We start from the raw sequence: 24,366 nt of genomic DNA, 5'->3' as shown, positions 1-24,366 counted from the left end.
GCACTGCTGGCACCCTAGACAGGCTCCTCTATATGGAAACTTTCAATGAATTCCATCTGTCCTGTAATCTTGCCCTATTCTGTCTGAGAAGAGCGGGCTAAATAATGTTGCCATTTGTTATGGGATACTGACAAAAATTCTCTCCATTTATTTTTCCATATTTAATCACTCACTAACCACACTCACTGATTTATCATTTCTACATTAAAAACAATGCTTTGTCGTGCAACTGTTGATCTTTTAAAGTTGTAATGACTAATTACACAAAACCATCTGAAAGCAGATATTGTAAATATTTAGGATACAGACTTTTCCTATTTGTGGTATTTTAATGAAATTTCAATAATCTGATATGTACACTTGGTTTCTAGGGGCAAGAAAACACAATAAATTTATCTCTTGAGAATATAAAATCTTTCAATTTTAACCAATAAATTCAGAATCTTTATTATTCATATACATATATCTATATCACACGAGGGGCTTTTCAGAGTTGAAGTTAAAGTAATTTTAAAATTTAAATTGTTTTTTTTAAGCTTTCAAGAAATCACTAGTTTTGATGAACTGAATAAAACCTTTTCACAAATCCAATTAAAGATAGCCAACCAATTAAAAGTAGCCAGTTTTATTCTGATTAATATGTACTGCCAAGTTCACATAATTATCACCTTTTCAAAACAGCACATAATTAAAATCTTTATCAAATGAAAGTTGGTGTTTTCTTTTCCTTTTAGAAACATTTCAATAAAAGCTGGAATCTTGAGTAGCCCAGTTAGGTGCCTTTAAAAAGAATAAAGAAATAAAAATTAGAAAACAGTGTCTTTCATTCCTAATTAATGAAACTAGTGTAAGCACAGCTACAGAGCATTTTGACTTTGTGTATCAGAAAAGACCATATTTTCCCAAAAAGCAACTATGAATCCCATAAAAAGGAAAGGTAGATGTAAAAAAGAAGGAATGACAACATTCCTTTGTATATGTGCAGTTTTTTGTTTTTTAAACTTCATGGCTCTTAATTTCACATATCTTCCTTATTTTGCTTATATAAATTAATTTAGTTCAATTCTTCACGTGACCTTTCTGAAATATTTAGTTATGTGTCTTTGAATTACTGAGAATGATAATTGGATCAAATTTTTCTTTATAGATTGTTTTCCTTCTTTGCATTCAATATTTTTTAAGAAGACACTATATTTCTGCTTACCTCAGCCCTGCTGCCTTGGTTTAGTTTTTTCTCAATATTCATAGCCAGCATCTGACTCCGGAAAGACAAGCTTTTGGTTTTTTCAATCACTTGTTGATAGGGAGATACTGCATTGTTCCCCATAACCACATGGCCCTTAAAGAAATCCCATAAACATATTACAATACTTCACAGAGGTATTACAAGCTGAATACTTAGCAGAGATCACATTCAAAACTGAAGGGTTTATAGATTTTCATGGATAGAAATAAATATCTAAGCTATTCTTCATAAATTAGTGCATAGTACTTTAAAGTTTCTAGTACTTATCAATATTTTTTTTCTCAAATGTTAGTTGATTCCTCAATTAAGTCTGGGAATGGAATGGGAAGTCTTCACAGGGCAATCATCTCCCATTTCAGTCTTCTTCCCCCAAACCAAACTATATAGTCCAAACATAGTCACTTTGTTGCCAAAGTTTAGCAAAAACGCTATGAGATACATAGTTAATGGCTAATATCTTTTATGCAGACTAATGTATTTTTACAAAAAAAAACATAAAGTACATAGTACTGTCTAAATCATTTAAAGCCTTTACTACATATTCATCTTAGGATGGTACCATATACTAATCATTAGACTCAAATACACATAAAGAGAGTAGAAACTACAAGAAGTTCTTTGAGTTTTGCTTTAGTAGCTAATGAGTTTTAAGAATTCACGTTAAGTCAGATTACAGTGTTACATGGAACCTACCAATTTGGAATCTATTTTGGCATCTAGCCTTGCATTTCGGATTAAGTTCACAATCCATCGCTCAGCTTCTTCAGGTGTCATATTTAATTTATCTGCCAACATACTGAGAAAAGAGAAATAAAAAAAAATAGAATCGTGTTCTTTGTTTGATCTTTGTGCTATTTCTGGGTTGGAATCATACTGATTTATGCTGAACAATTAAATACTCTATTTCATAATTCCTACAGTGTTGCCAGTTTAGTTTTGAATCTTGACCCAGCATCAACCAGAGAAAATGGAAACATGAAAAGGCAAAGTTCTCTTGTACCAAAATTGAATTTCCCAGAATGTCTAAAGATTAAAACTTAAATTATCATTTTAAATATAATTTAGAATTTCTAAATGTAACATAAAGAAAAGAGATCTGTCAGATGTATCGTAAAAGAAAGTTATTATTTGTTTGCAGATCTTTAATAGGATATTTTAAAATCCACAGTATAATCTTCTATTATTTTTTTTTGCCAAGTAAACTGTAAAAAATAAACAGCAACGTAGTCATAAAAGCAAGCACTTATCATTTTCTAAGTCAGCAAGTGTATCTTGTTGCCCATTCAATTTATTTTAAGGCAGTCCAATATTAGAGAAACCAGGATAACTCATGAATCTTATAGTATACTCAGTGAAAACAAAATTAGATGTTATCCTACCCTATTTTCTGAAAATAAGACTTCCCTGGATAATAAGACCAATGGGGCTTTTGTGCGCATGCGCTAAAATAAGCCCCTCCCAAAAAATATTGCAACACAGCAGCAGCCATGAGGTGATCATACTCGCCACTCCCTGAAACTCAAAAATAATAAGACCTCCCTGAAAATAAGACTAAGCACTTATTTCAGGGGTCAAAAGAAAAGAAGAGCCTCTCTAATTGCAAAACTTAAAATGAAAACACGGTATAGACTATATACTTGTCACCCAGACTCCACTGGAATTCTGCAGCTAATGCAAAAGTATATTTTTATAAATATGTAGGTTTTAAAAAAATATTCCTGAGGTGTGAAGGAATTTGTTTTAATAGGATGATGGGACAGTTTTAGCCATTAGTCAAATAACACATAACTAAAAAATCTCACAAAACTTTATCCCATGTGCTGAATGTCTATCTTGCTTCTGGTGAAATAATTGCTCTAAGGAAGGTTTTGTATTAATTCAAGCAATAAAGCATTAGAAATCTCTTTCATGTGCTTTATCAGATCACTTGTTCTAAGACCTAAGAATATCAAAAGAAGCCTTTAAACTACTGTTGTCAGATTTACAAAGATGTCACTTCATGACTAAACTTATTCCAATATCTTGTTCTTTGTAATAAGAAACAGCATTTGTTGTCCTATTAACATATTTATGAAAATGACATTTCTGTGGCTTTCTAGCAACTTCTTAGAATTTCATTTAGTTTTCTATTAATTAGAGAATTATAAAGCTTACTTTTATTAGCTACCAGGCTTCAGTAAAGGTTTTTTATCTGTAACACGGCCAATAGGCAACACTATAATCTCTACTTCAATAGTTTACCAGTGCAATCTCTATCTGCCTTCAATTTAAGTGTTCCATATTGCCTTTCTGGCAATAGCTTACGAAATCTGTACTCTTGCTTCTGGTGAAATAATTGTTCTCTCTCATATCAAGGAAGTTTTTTTTCTTCCTTGGTATGAGAATACATGACTGACTCCAAATGACCCAGCTGGCTTTATTCCTAAGGCAGGACAAAAATTCAAGGTCTACAGATTCTAGTATGGTGTTTTTAACCAACGTAGCAAATTAGATCTTTTAATTCAGGGCAGAATGGATGAATGATCATAAAATGGTACATTTGGTATAAGTTATAAAAAATCTTCATCAGTTTTTGCATATGTTACATTTAAGCCATTATATTGTTCACTTACCTATGAGTAAGTCACCCTTGTCCAAATACTTTCTGGACAAAAGATAGCAATATGATGCTTGTCATGTTTTGGGTATCAGGTCAGAACAATCCAGCCAGTGTGGTCAATATAAAAGGTTTGTGTGTATAGTTTAAACTATTTCTGGAATACCAGATTGCCCTCCCATAAAAATAATCAGTGTGTTGTCAACTCAAAAGAAATGCTACAGGGACTGATCTTATGTGTATATTTTCATTGTAACTATGATACTTGTGTTCAAAGAACGTTCTTGCTTTCACAATTTTCTCTTTTATTTGCTATACAGGAATGCAGGATTCCACAATATTTGGTACCTGAGGGAAAATGCACTATTTCTGCCAGATAGCAATAAGCTACGTGGAATTTAAAGTTTAGATCACATATTAAAAAAACATAAATTATATATTTTTTAAACTACAACCATCTGATTGAGTATGCCGATTCTTCCTTTTTGGTAATTCAGTTACTAATTAAGTATCTCCAAAATATTTATCTGATATTAGAAATTAACATCCCCTTACTTTATGCTGATACACTGGTGTATCCGACAGAAAGTCTCAAACACAAAGAGTCGTGCATTCTCAATGAAGTCTTCAAGGCAGGCCACCAAAAAGAAGTCATTCACAAGAACCTGTTAAGACATAATATATTTTCAGACATTGGCAGAGCAGTGGGGGAAGTCAAGATTACACAAATTACTTGCAAGCAAGCATCTCCTTTAAATGGCAATGTGCCTCAAAGATGCAAAACTTAAAATGAATTCTATATGGTAATCAAGCCATACTGCAACATGTTCTTCTTGGCTTCTGGAAAAGGAGTCTGAAGCATTATACTACAGAGCTTCAGATATATATATCCACATAGTCTTGGATAAAGCAATTTAACACTATAAGCATATTGAATTAATCTCAAGTAAAAACAGCTATTGACTTAACTTCAGAATTTAACCATTTAAGATTATGTGCTTTGTTACCAGATAAATTTTGTAAATCATCTTTTAAAATCTCCCATTTTATATGCATCTATGTCCAGACAAAATATAACTAGTGAATATTTACTGGTTTTTAAAGGTTAATTATTTTTTAAAAGATTCTTACCAATTCACATTCTCTCAGTTTTTTTTGAGCCCCATCAAAGTCAACGTTCACATACAAACATTCTACAAATTCAGTAATTGGATCCTTGTAGGTGTAAGATTCCTGCATATTTTAAGAGTAATTGTACAATATAGTAAGTACATGTGTAACTACTCAATGTCCATATGATGTATAGCAAAACAAGTTAGAACAGCACAAGCGAATCAGTTGTAAACTACTAAGATAAAATTGCAATTTGACAAGTTACCTTAAATACGAATCAATGTCCTTACAAACATTTATAGGGAGGCTTGCTATGAATTCTTCACACACAAAAGCTTGCATTATCTATACAGCTTTAATTATAGTTATGCTCTTTAAATTATACATCTTTCCTCAATTAAGATTGCATATTTTAAATTAACTGTCTTCTTCAAATATATTACTTATTCATTATTTCCATTTATATGGTCGCCCATCTCAAATTCATGATTCTGGGTTATCCTTATAAGTCTGGTGACTTTGTGAACTTTTCTTCTAAGTATGTTTCCTGGAAACCATACCAAAGTGGTTTTTCAATGCCTTGTTCCATGATTTTTTATATTGTTGTATATTAAGTAAGTAAATGAATAAAATGATTATTTTGCAGTGGTCTTTCTTCCTAAGATCACTTACTTAACTTCTCATATATTTAAAGAATGATCTGGTATCAAGAAAACATTTTATGTTCAAATTAGACAGAAAAAAAGACCTCTACTTTTGTTTTCTGTTTTTGTACTGTTACTTGTTTTGAAATTTGCAAACTGCCCAGTCACTGAAATATATTAATTCTTCTCTTCTTTATCATCATACAGCATTGCTTACTATTAAAATGTGGCAGATTAATCTTTTGTAACCTAATTGTCCCTCTCGATATATTTGATCAAAACACCCATCATTTGCCACGCAATACATCTATGAATAAGGTAGGGCTAATTTAACTGAATTAAAGTAAAGGTGTTCTACTTAGGACTTGACCCCAAATTCATTTCTTCTTCAAATATGCTGAGAAGACAAGAGTTGCAAAGAAAAACTTCATCAGAGAAAAAGAGGTCCAATTGGAGGTTACAATTTCTAAGGCATCTTGGGGCTGCTTTATTTTTTAATGGTCACCACACACATTGAATGGCTTCCATCTTTTGATTTAGTTCAACTGTCTAAAATGTATGTACCTAAATGCATTTTCAAAGGACATGAAGATCAGTAAAACCAATGCATTACTTTTAATACAAATGCTGTAAATGCAAAGGTTGTTTAAGAATGTTTAAGAATATACTGAAAACCTATTTGCCTTTAGCTCAGAAACTCCAAATTTTATTTTCTGTTAAAATAACTTAAAACAAATCTTGAGCAACTCACAGTAATTGTAAAAATGTACTCATTCCTTACCTGCTGAATAACCTTGACTAAGTCTTTCAACACCTGCCTTCTTTTTCTAGCATCTTTGTTTGTTATCACAGCAGTAGTCAGGTATCGAAGAATATGTGGGCACATTGTCTGAATTGCATTAATATATCTGAATAAACAGAATAGTATTTAGTCAGATAGCAAATATTTAGAATGCAATTGTTTGTTATGAACCTAGAAATATCCCAACATTTACATATTTACGATAGCCAAACAAGGGTCATTTAGAGATTAAACAAGCAAGCAATAAATAGAGATTCCCTGAAAGATATTTTTTTAATGTAATGATCAGAAAGTTGGTCTTGAAATGAAACTTAATTTTTTGCCTATGGTCCTAAAGGTTTATCCCATGATAATATAATTTAAAATGCAGCACAAATAACCAGTGATTGCAATAATTTTAAAGAATTTCCATTCAAAACCGCTAACAAACATCTTCAAAGTATCAGAGGCTACAAAATAAGAACTGGTTTTAAGTATCCTATGCCCAATTACACCAATTAGTTTTGGCACAAAATATGAGCTCAGTGCCATTGTACAAAACAAAGTTACAGGTGGAAAAATGACGCAAATATTTGTGATGCAGTAATAATAATTTACTATAACCATCTGAAGGATGGTAATTGAGTTGAATCTAGAAATGAAATCATACATATTGTTGGATATAATGGCCAAAACTTATGATGAATCATATGCCCTTGGAACACAGTGCAATGGCAGTGAATCAGTGCATTACCTCATGAAACACTTACATCACTACCCAATTTCAAGGAAATTGATAGCCTGTGTTCCTTAAAATCATCGATAGCTTTAAATGTAATATAGTTTCAGTAACCAAAGCAGAGGAGAAATGATCTTCTATGTTTACACCAGATGCTACTAAAAGGTTTTACCTGTAATATTCCTTCACTCACTCCTGCAAAGCTTTTGAAAAAAAGCTTCAAGTTAAAAGATAAAGATCAATTGTTAGTTCCAGCCATTTTTAAAAGAAGTATCCATGAAATGCTTTGTTAGCAGCTTTCAAAGTTGACATGGATTTAATAAATTCTGCTCATCAACAAAGAACTGTTTCCTGAGTCAAATCTGTATTCATGATGACCCTACATATATTTACGAATTTTCCATTAGCCAGAGTGCCTTACTAATATTAATAGTAGCAATAATAATAAGTGTCCCTTACTATTGAACTATTATAACTATTATTGATAGTACTATTAGAACAGTTCCTTGCTATGCTAAGAAATAATTACCATATTTTTCGGAGTATAAGATGCACCTTTTTCCCTCAAAAGAGGTGGAAAATCTGGGTATGTCTTATACACTGAATACAGCATTTTTTGCCTCCCCAAACCCCTCCCCCTTCATCAAAATGGCCATGCATAGCCTTTAGGAGGCTTTCGGAGTGGTCCTGGGGGCTGAGAGAGCAGAAATGAGTGAAAAACTGGCCTTTTTTGCTCAATTCTATCCCACCCCCAGCCCCCAGGAGCACTCTATAAGTCTCCTAAAGGCTATGCATGCCATTTTTGAGAGGAAAAAACAGGCCAGTTTTCGCGAAAAACGGGCCGCTTTTGGGAGGCCTGCAGAATGCAAAAACTTTTTTTTTTAATTTGCCTCTTCAAAATCTTGGTGCGTCTTATACTCCAGTGGGTCTTATACTCCAAAAATATGGTAAGTTTGTTTTGTTTTGGCATAATATGTTATATAAACTCAACCATTCTGACATACTGAAGAGAACAAATCATTTTATAGAAGTGCTATAGACAACCCTTTGGCCCAAAACTGAATTTTGTGCACCTCTTGGAAATTCCCTTGGATTGCCATTACTAAAGATCCCTCCAGTAGGAGACATTAAACATGTATGTACCCAATACTAAACTAATGTTAATTTTTTTTAAAATAAAAAAATATATATTCTCTTCTTTAAAAAAATTAATCCTGTCCACAGGTTTATACAAAATGCTGTAAAAGTGATTCAGAAATACCTCTTTGGAATTGCCCAACATAGTACATATCTGTTATTCATTAAACTTTTTCCAGGCTTCTAAAGGAGCCTGAAAAAATTGTGCCTGGTTTAAGAGTTGTATTGAGTCACCTCCTTTATAACATCAACAGCTTTTTAAAGAGTCAGTAGCCAGAAAAGAAGAAATGCTTTATGAGTAGCAGAGAGGAGCGTGTAAGTGCATGTAAATTATTTTGAAAATATGCACATCTTATAATATAGCACATTTTACTGCACGAATATACCATAATCAAATCAAATGTTGTAAATGAATATTCTTCTTTACATGCTCCCCTATTACAACTTTCGGAAGAACACTGGTTACTCTATAACACTTTGAACTGAACTTCAGACTTAAGAACTAAATGTATGGAAAATTATTTAGTTTTTTAGCCAAAAACTTTTCTCCTGCATGATTTGAACAATCTGAAAAAGATACAAGTAACTTTTAAATATTCTGATTAAATCTTTAATATGCTCAGATGTGCAATAACTGTCTGTATCCATGTTGTCTGGTAAGTTCAACACAACTCACTGAGGCTGATAGAGGAAGAGATCGATGATGTTATCTCTGCCTTTAATATGGTTGAAGAAAACAAAGAGGGACCAGTGAATGAGCCATGTTCTCTGCTGAAGAGCCTGGAGCGGAGAGCTGACAGACTGAAAGAGAGATTTATAAAATTAGAATTATTTACCTATTAAAGCTTGTTGTATTTTCAGGTTGGGAAGCTAAGGATTCAAATAAATGTCTCTTAAGTGAAAATATTCACTTTTAACAGTTCCCTATGACTGATCCCATACTGTTCAAGAATATACCCCAATGTTCAGAAAAGCTGCTTCTGAGAAACAGCTGAGATGACTGTCAGGCCCAAGCAATCAGAATCACTCATGAATAGCCTCAGACTGTAACTATATTGTTTATCACCTATGTTACAACTGCTTGCCTTTCCCTGGGAATGACCAAATAAGGCTTCATGGGTTTGGGGGCATATCATGATCAATGATTCCAAGCTAGGCCTTCACAAGCCTAGCTCGCAATTCTTCCACATTGGTGCAGAGAACCAGTAAAGAACATCTTTTCCCCCATTGATCATTAAAGTTTTAGCTTGTTTCTTACTCCATTTCAAATTATGATAGAAAAACATCAGTTTTGAATTCCTTTCACTAAGATGGCTGCAACAGATTAGTTGTACAACTTGCTACCTCCTTATTCTGCTATGCTGAATCAGGCTGCAGTAAGTGCTGAAGCTGACCTGGCTGATTAGAGTTTGCAGCAACAATCACATTCAGAAAGAATACACAAGTAACTGATTCAGCAGGATTCAAAATAATAATAATATACAATACAATACCAAAAGTCGGTTTTCCAAGGTAGCAGTAAACGCAAGCAAAATACAAGCAGTTTCACTTTCAGTTCTCAGCTAAACCAGACTCCTTCCTATCTCCTTGTAGCTCACATGGCAAATACTGTTTCAGAGCCCAAATAGTCCTCATTGACTGACTTAGTTGCATGTGTGTCTACCTATCCTGTTATATCTGGCAGGAAAGACATGTTCTGGGTCCTTCCACAAGAGAGTTGCCTTGAGATTAGACTTCCCTTACCCTGCTGATCTTTCACATGGCATTAAAAACTTGGGTTTCCCACACAGACTGGGATTATGCAAATATGAATAAGTGGTTTATATGATATGTTCTTGGCTACTATGTTATGCTATTGATGTTTTTAAATTTTTGATTTGTTTTTACTGTTTTTATCTTGTTTTTACAGTTAGCTGCCCAGAGTCATATATATGAGATGGGTAGCCGTACAAATTTATAAATTAACCAATACTAAGTAGCCACTGCAAGTGCCACTTTTTCCATTAGTTGTGGCAGGAGCAAACAAGTCATAAATGTGACTTTGCATGACTCCATTTGTAGCTATAACTTGCACTGCTGAAATTTGGTAATAAAATGATAGATTTTAGATGGTGTTGCCTTTGCGTAGCTCCCACATCACCAAAAACATTAACATTTGAAATGGGAGATGCCTCTGGAAGGCAAATAGCATCTATTTTCACCTTTAACACATGTCTTCTGCTCCCAGAAGTACTTAATTTCAGGCTATTTTGGTTTGTTTCTCTGGCAGTTTTTTTTTTATAAAGAGGATTTTATCAAGAACACTGAGAAATTTTCCAGAAATATGTTACAGATTGTATCAGCATCCTCAGTGCCAAGAAAAAAATCAATAACATCTTTCTGCATTCTATCACTGGTGAGGTATAACAAAGATAATGATAGAGAATATTAAATTTCTGGTGCTAATGCCTGGGCTGTTTGCAATGCAGAAATAGTCAGCCTGGATTAAAAAAGCAGAGTGCCAGAGTGTAGAAAGATACAGAATACACTACTAGGGATAGTACTGTCGTCAGGGAAATATATAGCAGAAATGGGAGAAAAATTTACTGAAGGCTTGGTTACAGTGCTGAAACAAATTCAAAAACTTTAATGAAGTGCAATTATTTCATTACAAAACAACCCTGGAATTCATATAAAAACATATACTATACATACCTACAAGTAATATTTAAAAAGCTAGATCAGTAAGGAAAACAAAGTTCAGTTGGCATCTTTAACAATGTAGATCCACCAAAAATAGCCCAAATCTTTGATTTAAACTAAAATAACTTTGTATTCTATGTTCCTAGGCATTAAGTTTAACTTTTTTTAAAAAGGAAAATGTTTCATTTTTAAAGGACTGTTATATTCTACCCTTACCTTGAAAAATATGTTTTATAACTTGTCAAAGTACCTGAAATTTTAAAATTTATTCATTCTTTTTGTTTAACACATCCAAAAAAGAATAGGTAGACAACCATGAAATATGTTCTGATTTATATAACCAGATTACAATTTATAATCTATTCTGAAAGTGGAAAAGGATAAGATCACATATTAAAGAAAACATAAATGTTTTATCCTGTTTCTATTCTTTATCCTATATGACCTACTCATTCTCCTTGCTTCTTGCCTGTTTAACTCCAAAAAACTTTTCTATCCTGAAAGATACAATTGAATTTATATATAGTTAATATATTATTAACTCTTTTCCGGCACTATCTTCCTTCTATTTCCACCTAGAACAGCAGTTTATTACCTATACAATGCATTTTGGGATGCTTCTCCATGGAGATAAAAAAATTCCAATATTGTTCTAAGTACAACAGCAATATGGGAATAGAAAGTGCTATTATGCATATTTTTTTCACACTTTTGGACCCTCCTGGTAATTAACTACTTGAGCTAGTCCTGAAATTTTGAAAGAGGGACTCCAATATTCTTTCAGTTAAGATTAGGTCATCAATAATTAACTAACTGAGCTCATTTTCCAGGCATGCAAAAAACTTGAAAATATTCTCTGAGACAGACTTTGAAAAGCATAGTCATAAAAATAAATCTGAGGGAAACATGAACTGGTATTAAATATGTCAACATCCAGTAGGTATCTTCCCCCATCTTTATCATGTGGTGAAGCAAACAAAAACAAACTCACACTATTATCAATTGTCTCTTTCAACCTTGTAAGGTCTTCCATGGCAGCATCCCAGTCCTGCATCAGAATTCCAGATGCCAGCTTTCCCCAGAGAGAGCTCAAAGCATTTCTATCTGTTGATGGAACCTGTTTTAAATAAGTGAATCCGATTACAATAACCACAATAATTTAATATTTCTCTAGGTCAAACATTTTGATTAGAGACTTGCTGGCACCAGCAGAGAGAGAATATGCCATTGACATATTTGCTCCACGATTTTGGGAAAATGGGCTGTGTTTCATTTAGTAAATCAGTTTTGATTTTCAAGGAAACAATCAGCAGTAGGCATTTCCAAGGAGATTCAGCTGGAGATTAAAACAACAGGAAAGCCTGGAGAATTGGCAACCACAGCTTCTGCACAGGATTTTCAATTCAAGCAATAATGATCTTTTCATTAACAATACTTCAGTGTAGTTTGGGGTTTCACACACTAATTTAAAAGGGTTTAAAGCTTAACTAGTAAAACCTCAACTCTACTGAAAAATATTTCCTAATCAGAATGAAGAAAATCTAGACGGGAAAACAGGCCACTAACTGTTTAACTGATTGGATCATTATAAATTTTAAACCAAGATGTCATATAATGGCACTTGTAATATTCTACTTATGTTTCTTCTTTCCTGTCATTTTGAATAAAGGCAACAAAACAAAGTTTAAGACCACATCATTCAGAAAGTATACTTTTCACTTCTGGTCATTTCTGATCAATTCTTACATTTTCTACAACTTGAAAAAATACTTGAAAAAAGCATGCAACTTCCATGTTATCCTATAAATAATATGTCTTGGAATAAGGAAATGCATATAAAACTTCCGAGTTTACTAGATGGTTATTAAATCAAATAATACTGATGTGAAATGAAATAGTAAAGAGAAAAACTCAATGCTTAAACCTATCCTAAGCAGCATTTTTCATAAACTGTTGATATTTGAACAAAAGCAGCTATACCTTTCTTCAGTTCAATAGACTAAATATTGTACCCATAGACATCAAAGAAAATAAAATTTGATACAGATCCACTTCATAAACTTTATAGTAGTGGAACCTTCTATTCTTTAGTGCATGGGTTCCCAACCTTTTCGATACCCCACACCCTTAGAACGCTTTTGATATGTCCTCACACCCCTTACAAAAGTAAATAATTATATGCATATAATTATGCATATACACTATAATTCTGAAACTTCTAAACCTGAGTTTTTGCACCCTCTGGACTATCATCTCACACTCCCAGGGGATGTGAGCACCCCCAGTTGGGAACTCCTGCTTTAATGGAATCATGTACGAGGTTAACCATCTGTCCATCCACATTTAAATGCACATACATAATGCTATTTTTCCCACCATAAAATTACCAGACCTCTAATGGTATGCTCTTTTGGCATACCTCCATATTTGGTACTGCAGTAAACTTGAGAGTTTACTGTACTAAAATCTCAGCAAGTAAACAAATGAAAATCAGAAATATCAGAAATAAATCAATAACCCTCATTTCTAAATCCACACTATGGACACTTGAGTTTTTAGTTTTCTTCATGAGATTATCATAGTTATTTGCAAGTCAGAAAGTTGTCATTTCTGAGGTGGGGGTGAAACATGGACATTGCTAGAAGTAGATAGGTTCCTCTAGGAAAGGAACATCACCACTGGGATTGCCACATTATTTAAACCAAATTTTGTTATACATACAATCACTGAACAAAATGTATCAAGCAATCTAGAGATATTCCTCAAGAACAGATATAATAAGCACACACAACTGATATTTGTCATTTGCATAGTTGCTTATTGAGGCTGTGCAGTGCTTCTGATTTAACTCAACATGATGTCACCTTTGTCTGATATCACACAATCCTTTGAAACATTTTTTGGAATCAAATGGAAACATGCACAACCCTTAGGTTTATGTATTTGGTAATTAATTTATACTGATTATGAACTATCAAGTCAGTGTTGATTTTTAGCAACCTCAGATACATTTGTTCAAGAACAACATATAACAAGAAAATTTAAAAATAGCCATCAAGCTTCCTCAAACTTAACATTTTAGTTAACTATAGAAATTGTCTCATTTAAAACAAATGTAACATTTCTATCCAGGCAAGTCAGAAATACAACCTTTCCAGACTGCTCTTAAGAATTAAACATGCAGACTTTAACATGCTACTATAGTTCTCAGGAGGTAAAAGTACCAGACAAACATTTGGATTTAATGATGTTATGAATTGTACTTTTGAGTGTTTAGAAAAATAAGAAAGTGAAATAAAAACTGTTATATATAAAATGACAATATCCTCTCAAAAATGGAGACATCTCCATATGAAATATCCCCTAAATTAAAGTGCAATGTATTATACACCCACTGCCTAGAAGGTCTAGTTAAAAGTTGGACAATAATTTAAAAGTAGAATAAAAAGATACTTACCAATACTCTAAACAAGTATAGATATTCTGATGCTGCTGTATAATTACCACATTTATACTGGAATTTTGCGAATCTATAAAGACTATCTAGATATTCTTGCCTGAACTGAAAAACATAGAAAATAAACAATATCAATAAAAAGTTAATACTTAAGGTTGAAAATTTATTTGAAAATTTATAATTGGATATTTGCTTGTTTAGAAAATTTTATGACCACCAACTTCTTCATGGTGATTCCAGGTGGCTTATAGGAATAAAACCCCAAATACAAAGCCACACAATGGCAAAACCATAATAACATGTTCACATCACATTGTCCTGTTACTTCAGGCTAAACACAGAAACCTATTATAGGTGGTTCCTGACTTAAAACTATTGAAGGACAGTTCATTTTGACAGCCTCAGAAAAAATGACTTATGACTTGTCCTTGAAATTACAACCATCATGCTACTACTGTGATCATGTGATATTAATTTGGGCACTTGGCAACTGACTTGAATTTATCATAGTTGCAGTGTCTTGCAGTCATGTGGTCACAATTTTTAACTGTTTCAGCCAGCTTCTGAAAAGCAAAGTCAATTGGGAAGCTGGATTCGCTTAATGGTCTGGGGATTTGACTCGCTTAATGACCACATCATTTAGGAACTGAAATTCCAGCCCCAAATTTGGGTATAAGTCCAGCACTATCTGTACGGAGTCTGTGTCACTATGAATGTACTACCTAGATTCTCCCAAATATACGTATAATTTATTCAACTTGATTTTTAACAGAGATAAATGTTTAAAATTGTTATACTTCTCTTATGTCTAACATGGCCAATCATCTTAAGCTGCATATTTAGGCCACCTACTGGAATACTAAAATGACAGTAATTTACCAAGTTTAGAAATGAGCTTTAACTATGTAAAGCCCAGAGTGAGACATAACTACACTTACAATCAGTTATTTGGTCAGCAAAAAAGAACTCTGTGAAACAACTAGGCTGGGATCTAATTTATTTTCCTTAAAATGAACTAAACAATGCTAAGTTTTCCTGCATTAAAACCAATAGGCTCCCAAGTCTCTTACTTCGACAGATAGCTTTCCTTGTTTGGTTCAAAATGGATGAAAACAGAGCACAGTACATTAGAGTAATAATTCAATTTGGGAATTATCCATGCTCTGTTATTGGAAGAGGGTGTCTTATTTTGTTTTACCTACTTATCCTTACTTACTAATGTTTGAAGTGAATTCAAACAGGCTGCCTGTATTTTTTGAAAATTGCAGTCTTTAAAAAAGCTGCCTGGAAAGTGGTTTACCACTGAGTTTAAAGGATTTTCAAGAATAATCCTGAATACCTTAACTGAATAAAGTGGATTAATGAGACATTTAGAAGATTACCTTGGGAATGGAAGACAGGTATTTGTTTCTTTATTTTGTATTCTTATTTTATTTTTACTTTTATTTTATTTCAGAATACTAATTAGTGCCACAGCCTGTGCAGAAAGTAATTATTCCAATACTTTCTAACCATAATTTAGGAGAATTATTAGTCATTATTATGTCATATCAAAAATAATTTAATTTCCAAATTATAAAATTTAAATTTATAACAAGTAATCACAATGATAGGAATGTTTAATATCAGTATTATAAATCAAATGTAACAGTTGTTCATTTTTTGTTAAGTGTGATTCACAAGGTGCATTTACAGAGCAAGGCAAAAATAAAAGTTTAACTTAGTTTTACAGATTTAATAGTAAATACATACTCCATGCTTCTCAGCTAAGTAGTCAAATAGCACCCGACCATCCCTGTAATAAATAAAAATCAATAATGATGCTATCATTGGCTATGATATGAATATTTAAAAATAAATAAAATGTGTTTCTAATAGTTAATTCATTCAACACAACCTTTTATGGATAATGAATCTATTCCTTTAAAGCAACGATAAGTGTGGCCTTGCTTAACACTTAACTATGATGAACTGACCAGGCAACAAATCACAATTAATCATATTTTGACAGCATGTAATCAAGTTGGATAATAAGGTAATGCACAGGGAATAGGAAAATGTCAATACTATTTTCTATCTCTCCTGGCTTTCTTCTGAACAAAAAAACCCCATATGCTTGCAACTGAGAAACAGCACCATGGGAACCACCTTTCCATTTAATCTTTTCCCCTTTTTATTTTCCTGAAAGAATATTTAACATTTTATGTGGCATTCATCTTAGCTACTTCCTCTTAAGGGAGAACAGAAAGATACCAGCTTATAGTTTCATTGCTTGTGTATCTTTAAATAAGCCCCGTAATTTAAATAAAATCTGCTAAGAATTATTTCCTATTTTATTTCTAATCAGAAATATTTTAGTGATTTGATTTTTAGTCCTTCTTTATTACTCTATAAATAACTCAAGTTGGCAAAAATGCCTAGTCCTCCTTGTTCCTCCACTTTTTCTCCAGAAGCAGAGTGTCAGATGGGTTGGGCTGAGAAGCAGACTGACTGACCCAAAGTCACCCAGCCAGCTTTCATGCCTAAGGCAAAACTAGAACTCAGTTTTCTGATTTCTAGGCCAGCACCCTAATCACTACGCCAAGGTAGCTGTCTAAATTTAAATTTAATCTAAAGCAGGGGTGTCAAACGCGCAGCATCACATTGTCATCACGTGACATATCGCAACTTTTTCCCCTTTCGCTAAACTGGGGTGGGGGTGGCCAGCACGTGACACCTGCTCGTGAGCTTGACACCCATCTAAAGCTTTAACCATATATACTAATGAGTCTTCCTCAATTAAGTGCCACTTACTTTGCTTACCCCCAGAAAAAAGCTTTAACATTTTGAAGCATTTTATGATATGTATAACACAAGAAAATGACATGTAGAAATACTACCTGGTGGACTGCATTTGAAGTGTGGTTTCTTTGTCTTCAAACATCTTAACAATTGGATCCATTTCTTCCTGAAGCAACTGTAGCTGTGCAACTACTGTGTTTCTCTTCTCGCGTAAGGCTGAATGAAAAATATAGTGAATGATCTATGCTCAGAAACTCTGATTACATGCATACATATATACTATGTAGCAATAGCAGATTTATATATCCTTTACAGTGCTTTACAGCCCTCTCTAAGCAGTTTACAGAGTTAGCATGTTGCCCCCAACAATTTGGGTCCTCATTTTACCCACCCTGGAAGGATGGAAGGCTGAGTCAACCTTGAGCCTGGTGAGATTCGAACTGCCAAATTGCAGCAGTCAGCTTGTAGTAATGCATTCTAACCACTGCGCCACCTCAGCTGATGTATTCCATCATTTGCAACTACTTTTAATTGAACATACCTTACTAAACATATAAATGTATAAATTTTATAATTATAGGTGTAAATTACCATTTAACATCCAATTTGATACACTGAATACAAGCTTGAATTAACTTCATTACTATTTTAGGCTTGGTAAAATGCGACAACTCTTTTCAAGAAAAGAACTATTATTGTATTTCCTTTTAAAGGACACCACAATTTGAAAACTTTGCTTGTTAACTGTGAATTACCACAATATGAGACTGAGCCAAAAAAATTGTTAAAGTTCTTCTAGCATTAGTAGAAACTGGTGGTGGTAAATCAAGGATTACTTGTACCCAACTGAAGGTACACAGAGATTATGTAAATGCAGATGAATACATAAATAAAATTTATAGAATGGAACATGTATAGAATATTTCTTCTACACCTTTTAATTTGAACTTACTATAAGATTTCATTGCTTTTAATTGTGAAGATTGATTACAGATTATGCAATAGTTCTGTTTAAAACCAAATCACATACCCTGTGGAATATCATCAGAGTAAAGATTTCTGTAGACATCCATAGCAAAGTCCACCATGTTGGTGTCATCAAGAAGATCCAGTTTTCCTTGTAGTAGTTCCTTTTCATTGTATATCTGAAAAAATATACATGTGAAAGAATATCTATGTTTTCTTTTAATTTTAGGTTTTCTTTCAATTTCAGTCACATCATTCTTTAGCTTTGTAACCTTTTGTCCTAGGAGTTTCACAGTCAACCAGGTAAACAGTTTATTAAAGACTTGAGAAATTGAGAAATTAGAAATCACACAGAGCAAACAAAATGCATTAATTTAACACTGGATTTAGCCAGTTTTCTTTAATTTTTATTATTTCAATTTATATATCTGCTGATCTCAAGTTCATCATTCTCAGTATCCACAGCTTCTGTCAGAATGCTGAAAGCAATATCACAAGGTCTACCCCTTACATACATGTCTTTGGGGCATGTATACAACATGTGACTCAAGTAAAAAAGAAACAGAGCTTGTATTGATGTCACAATGCTGCTAGTGTTAGTGTATGTGCATCCCTATCACATTACATAAGGAAGCAACATCTGAGATTAGTAAAACTGGGCTCTGCCAATTATTAAAAACTTTTACTACAGAACTCGTACCACATGCAATTACAGTCCTATGAGTTAACTAGCTGGCATGATTTGCAAATTTCTCTAATCTTATTCTTAGAAATCAAGACACCTGAGCAATTAGCTTCATGTTTCAGTTTAACTTGCTAATTTCAAGTCATTATGATTGCTTTTTTATCAAAGTAACTTTCAAAATGTAAAGTCCTCTCACTTTATCATGCTTGCCATCTTTTATCTTTTTAAAATTGACTTTATTGTACAATTTTTTTGATAGTTATGAACCTCCCAGAATTGTTGAGACATATATACGTTTAATATATTACCATATCACATGTAATCTATAGTTTCAATTAAACACATATTGAAGGTGTATTCAAAAACAAGTGCTAATCATATTTTGGTGGATGAAGTTAGAGAACATTACAATTTATTAGTATATATCTTCCTTATATTGGCTCTCAGACTAGAGAAAGAAAGCTGTAACGGCCTCACACTGGAAATTCACAACTGCAGGGGAAAGGGCTATTTCATTATATATGCCTTTGGTTAAGTCTAAAACCTGTAAGAATTATAGGAAACTTCTTTTGCAGTGATTCACAAGTAATTCCATACGTAGTTATGTTTCTAAACACAATTTCTTATATTTCTGTGTTTGCATTAAATTTACACATAGATGTATCAATACAAAAAAAGCAGCTGATAGCATATTATATTAACAATAAAATATTTCAGTTTAATATAAATAACTCAGAATGGAATGTGCATTAGATTTATTTGACATATTACATGAATCTTTGATAAAAGTCTTAACTGAAGATGGAAACTCAAGAACTTTATTGTGATTGATAGTCTGATAGTTTTAGTGTTCTAAGATTTGCATAGCTATTACAGTACTCTAATAATTGCAAATCCAGTATAACAGTGAATTAGGATACCAAAATAATAGGATGGCAGTTTTTTTTTATTACAGCACTATAGCAGCTCCAACTCTCCAAAAATGAGTATGCTTAGACACAAACACAGCCCCTGGCCCTAACTTTTTTAAAGCAGTCGTGTCTTTCCCTGTGATGATGAAATAGATGCTTTAAAGAGTTGCAGACATTTTATTAAATTTTATACCACCTTTATTGCTATATAAAGTGGCAAACATACATAATATTCCTTCCTCCTATTTCCCCCACAAAAACAATCCAGTGAAGTAGATTGGGCTGAGAGTGACTGGCCCAAGATTACCCAGCTGGCTTTCATGCGTAAAGTGGGACTAGAACTCAGAGCATCCTGGTTTCTAACCTGGATAGTGATTAAGTGCCTTAACTACTAGACGAATCAGTTTTTACGGATACTCCAAAGTATCTTTTGGAAGTAAATCCAAAACTCTGCTGCTCTAATCTAACATTATCTAATTATTCAAACTGAAAATTTTCCTATTCATTGAAACAATTTCTTAACCCACTAGTTACAGTGCCAGCTAGCACAGAATAACAAGAGTTGGAAGGGGCCCTGGAAATCTTGTAGTCCAACCCCCTGCTTGAGCAGGACTATTTCAGACAAGTGACTGTCCAGTCTCTTCTTAAAAGTTTCCATTGATGGGGTATCCACAACCTCTGCAGGCCACTCTTTAATTGATCTCACAGTTAAGACATTTCTCCTTAGTTTTAGATTGCTTTTCTGTCAAAATTCACCGGAAACTATGTATAAAAGTCAATTTATAAAAGGCACACTTGAAATTAATGCATTTAACTTCAAAAAACTTCAGATTGTGGTCAGCTATTCAGACTAACACTGCAATAATTTTGGCACCATTTATATCAAATAAAATTAACAGCGTTTCAGCACAACCGTTATAAATACCCTCAGAACCACGTTTAAGGCCTATGACCCAGAGGACTCATCTGCACTAGGAGATTCTTTACTATTCCATTTAAGTAAAATAGAATATTTATCCTTATATCCTTGTAAACTGCCTTGAGCCATAGGCGGCAATATAGATGTTCTAAATAAATAAATTTGGAATGCGGGGAGTTTTTCTTCCACATTACACAGAAGGAGATGATCTCAAGTCGGTCCTTTTCTAACACTTTAAAAACCCTCACTTTCTATTATTTACAGATATGGCTCCAAGATGTCAAAAGAAACCTCTTAATCGACAACAGGTTTGTTTTACTGCCTTCGCTTCCTTGACGCCTATACAAACATAATCGATTGGGAGAGAAAGAAAAACAGCTGCTTTTCACCCTCATGGGTTTGGGATTTCATGGTGGTCTCCCATCCCCAATACCGGCATTGCAGCACGTCCTAGATGTGTGCCCAGCCAGCTCTTGAGAACAAGTCCAAGTATTAAATCTACAAATGTGGCTTGGGAAAAGTCACAGTTGGGGGTTTCCTCACACGCGACGCTTGGCTATCGCACCATGCATAGAGCAACCGGCCTCACTAAACCCCGCGCCTCACAGAGGGGCGGCGCAGGCTTTCCCGGGCCTGGCCGCCTTTGACGAGACTCCCGGGGAGATTTGGGCCCGAATCCCAGACGGTTGTGGATTGGAGAGTCGCCTCACTCACCCCTTTTACGGAGAGGAACTCGAGGAGCGGAAAAACGAGGTGCCGGTCCAAGAAATGCGCGATCCGGTTAGTCAGATCGTATTCCGCCATCTTGGACAGGCGGCTGAGGAAAAGGCGGGTCCAGCGCACGCCGCCGCCAGCACGCCTAACCTCAAGTGCGCATGCGCTTTCAGGGCGGGCCTGACTGATCTCTAAGCGGATGAATTCATCTGGGGCGGTTCTTCAGCGGTCAGCATGAGCTACGCATGCGCATAGGACACACTTCTCTTTACGTCATCCTTCTCAATTGAAAACTTCAGCCCTGAGACAGAGTGGGCGTTTTGCTTGCAATCGCTCTCCGCTTTTCAAAGCATTGGCTTGGTAATTTCTGCCGCTGGGTTTGATTTCTGGAAGTCTCTCCGCGTAGGATTGCCTTCACAACTCGTATCTTGCAGTATAGGGTAGTGTTTCTCAACCCAACAACTTTAAGACATACTGACTTCAACTCCCAGAATTCTTCCATCTAGCATACTGGTTGAGGGAATTCTGGGGATTGAAGTCCTCATACCTTAAAAGTTGCTCCGGTTGAAAACATTGGTATATATGGTGTTTGCTTAGGATATGCTTACCTGAACCCTGGTTTGGATTAGGGTCCACGAATCAAAGTAATCTCAGGAATGCACAATACAAAAATATTTAGATCAAAATATTGATTGATATAGTGCCAGGTCTGTATTGTGTCCATAGAGACAACCACCAATGAAACAAAATGAAAGCAAGGATAACAAGATTACAAAAATAATATAAAGTCTGTAAAATAGATTTTTTTATTGCAGCAATGCATCAAAATCCATAGCTTTTAACAGTAACCGAGTTGGAAGGGACCTTTGAGGTCATCTAATCCAACCCCCTGATCATGCAGAAGTATACTAGGGATTCAAACCGCGGAACTGCCAACCTTTCTGATCAACAGCCACTGAACCAGGCTGCTATATGGAACAAATGTAAGAAGTTATTTTAGAAACTTACAAACTAGATATATCTACCCAGCCTGGTCCTGTCCTCCCTTCTGTTAATAAATTGGAAGATGCATTGGGAAAAAAATTATTTATTTAAAAGTTTTATACACCCACCCATCTTGTACCAAACTCTGGGTGGTTCACAACCAAGAGAAAAAGCCACATCAATGTACAATAAAAATATTTAAACCAAAATTATTAAAATCAAAAGACCAGGCATTGTAACTAAACATTCTCATGCAGCCTCCAACAGCTCACCCTATTCCAGTGCTTGGGGAAAAAACAAGGTACTGAGTGCTTTTTAGAAGGTTAAAAGGCCTGCCAAAGGATGTTATATATGAAGCAAGGACTGCTATGGAAAAGGTACTTCGCTTCTGCACAGCTGAAAAACAGCACAGCACAAGAAGCAACTTCTCTCTTTCTGATTTTCTCTGTCCTTTTCCAGTTGTCCCCCTAACTTGGGTTTGGCAAACCCCCAGCTTCTGTTTTCAAAAGCAAGGACAAAAGCACTGGAAAACTAACTACAGCAAAGTTTCTCAACTTTGGCAACTTTAAGGTGCCTGGACTTGTTCCCAGCATTCCCTAGTTAGCATGGGGTACACCTGGATTCAAGTGAAATATGTCTTTGGCTCTTTCCTATAAAATTCTGCCTATATGAGTGCAGTTATTGTATTATCAAGCACGATCTATCATCAACACAAACAGTAGCAGATAAAAGTTTTGTTAAGAAGAAGTAGAAGAAGTAGAAAGAACCAACGTGAGAAGAGTTTAAGATGTGCTCCTTAAGGACATGGACATGATACTGTCAATAAATTTTGGTCTTATTCAGCAGTTACATTAAGCTTCTATTTCATTTGTTGCTTTGTGATGCTGCTTCAGAGGGATATTCCAGGAATGGCTGTGGAAGCCAAACACCCGTGCACAACTCTGCACAAGTTAGATCTCTCTCTTGTCTACCCCAAATTTAAAAATAGACTAATTTGAAATAGAATTCCCTCACCTCGTAATCATGTGCTTCATTGGAAAAGAAACAGATAGAGAGAAACAATATTGTCAAGTTTGTACAGAATACTTACCCATGACTAAGTGAATCATGCTTGATTCAATTAACCCAGTTTACATGCTATATTGTACCATTAGCTAATTACAGGGCTAGATTTACCATCTGATCACATTAGTTTCTGGTCTTTATTGCTTGCTTTGCTTCTACATGCCATAAACTACAAAATAATCAGCATTTCCAAATATATGCCACATGATTACCTCAGATTAGTGTGTCTTATGAAACAAGAAAAAATGGATTGAATAAACCATGGTTTTGTTAATTATGGTTAAATGTGTTGTATGAAAACAGCATCTGGTGCCTTACAATTTGATGCAGTCTCAGATCATCCGGAAGGATTGGCTCAACGTGTAAGTATAATGTTTAATTTACAAGGAGAAAGCGATAGTCACAGATTTTATGTCACCTAATTGCGGGACTGGCTTTTGTAGGTATGGGTCAAGTTTCATCAGAAGTTAGTAGGCTTATGTCAAAATAAATGAGGTTGCACTTTTTTAGAAGACAACCCAGAGTCTTCTCTGAAAAAGATCAGCAATTTCTTAAGCTAGCATTGAGAAATTTTACCAAAACTATAACTTAAAAATATCTTCTTACATATGATTAGATTCATAATCATAAAATTTGTCTATACTGTAATGCTTGCCTATATTCGTTATGGTGCAACCATCATATATATTAGGGGTGTCAAGCTCAAAGCCCAGGGGCTGGATCCAGCCCGTGGGGTGCTTAAATCTGACCCGCGGGGTCACTCTGGAAACAGTGAAGGACTGGCCCACGGTGCCTCTGCCAGTGAAAACAGAGCTCAGGACAGCTTTGCAAGGCCCACCCTGGCTCCGTTTGTGGCTGCAACGGCCTCCTGCAGCTCTCTGCAAGTGAAAATGGAGGCCCGGGAAGGCTACACGCTCCATTTTCACGGGCAGAGAACGCCGGCAGG

The 24,366-nt window shown here is 34.5% G+C and overlaps 1 protein-coding gene across 1 annotated transcript; it reads right to left on the bottom strand.

The window, feature by feature from the left end:
• Window positions 1–609: 609 nt before the first annotated feature.
• On the bottom strand, window positions 610–21,530 carry EIF3E (eukaryotic translation initiation factor 3 subunit E). Its single transcript, XM_087706774.1, has 13 exons — window positions 21,372–21,530; window positions 18,207–18,321; window positions 17,275–17,392; window positions 16,148–16,190; window positions 14,396–14,500; window positions 11,930–12,055; window positions 8,933–9,057; window positions 6,381–6,507; window positions 4,974–5,075; window positions 4,398–4,507; window positions 1,940–2,042; window positions 1,205–1,339; window positions 610–780 (listed from the first exon to the last, which is right to left on the bottom strand). The coding sequence occupies exons 1-13, from the start codon at window positions 21,459–21,461 to the stop codon at window positions 742–744; spliced, it is 1,338 nt and encodes a 445-aa protein (XP_087562900.1). The 5' UTR covers window positions 21,462–21,530; the 3' UTR covers window positions 610–741.
• Between the last annotated feature and the right edge of the window lie 2,836 nt (window positions 21,531–24,366).

Source organism: Thamnophis sirtalis, unplaced genomic scaffold (assembly GCF_051295495.1).
Source record: "Thamnophis sirtalis isolate CommonGarterSnake01/CBP01778 unplaced genomic scaffold, rThaSir2_p1.2 scaffold_2, whole genome shotgun sequence".
NCBI classification, from domain to species: Eukaryota; Metazoa; Chordata; class Lepidosauria; order Squamata; family Natricidae; genus Thamnophis; species Thamnophis sirtalis.
The sequence above is the reverse complement of the archived record's forward strand: the minus strand, read 5'-3'. Positions and strand labels throughout refer to the sequence as shown.

What these genes read in the sequence shown, in the direction of transcription:
- EIF3E (XM_087706774.1), bottom strand. Translation starts at nt 21,461, where the DNA reads ATGGCGGAATACGATCTGACTAACCGGATCGCGCATTTCTTGGACCGG. An exon ending in AAGAGACAATTGATAATAGT is followed by an intron (nt 9,058 to 11,929) that starts GTGAGTTTGTTT and finishes TCTCTCTTTCAG; the next exon opens with TCTGTCAGCTCTCCGCTCCA. An exon ending in ACCAAGGCAGCAGGGCTGAG is followed by an intron (nt 781 to 1,204) that starts GTAAGCAGAAAT and finishes TTCTTTTTAAAG; the next exon opens with GCACCTAACTGGGCTACTCA.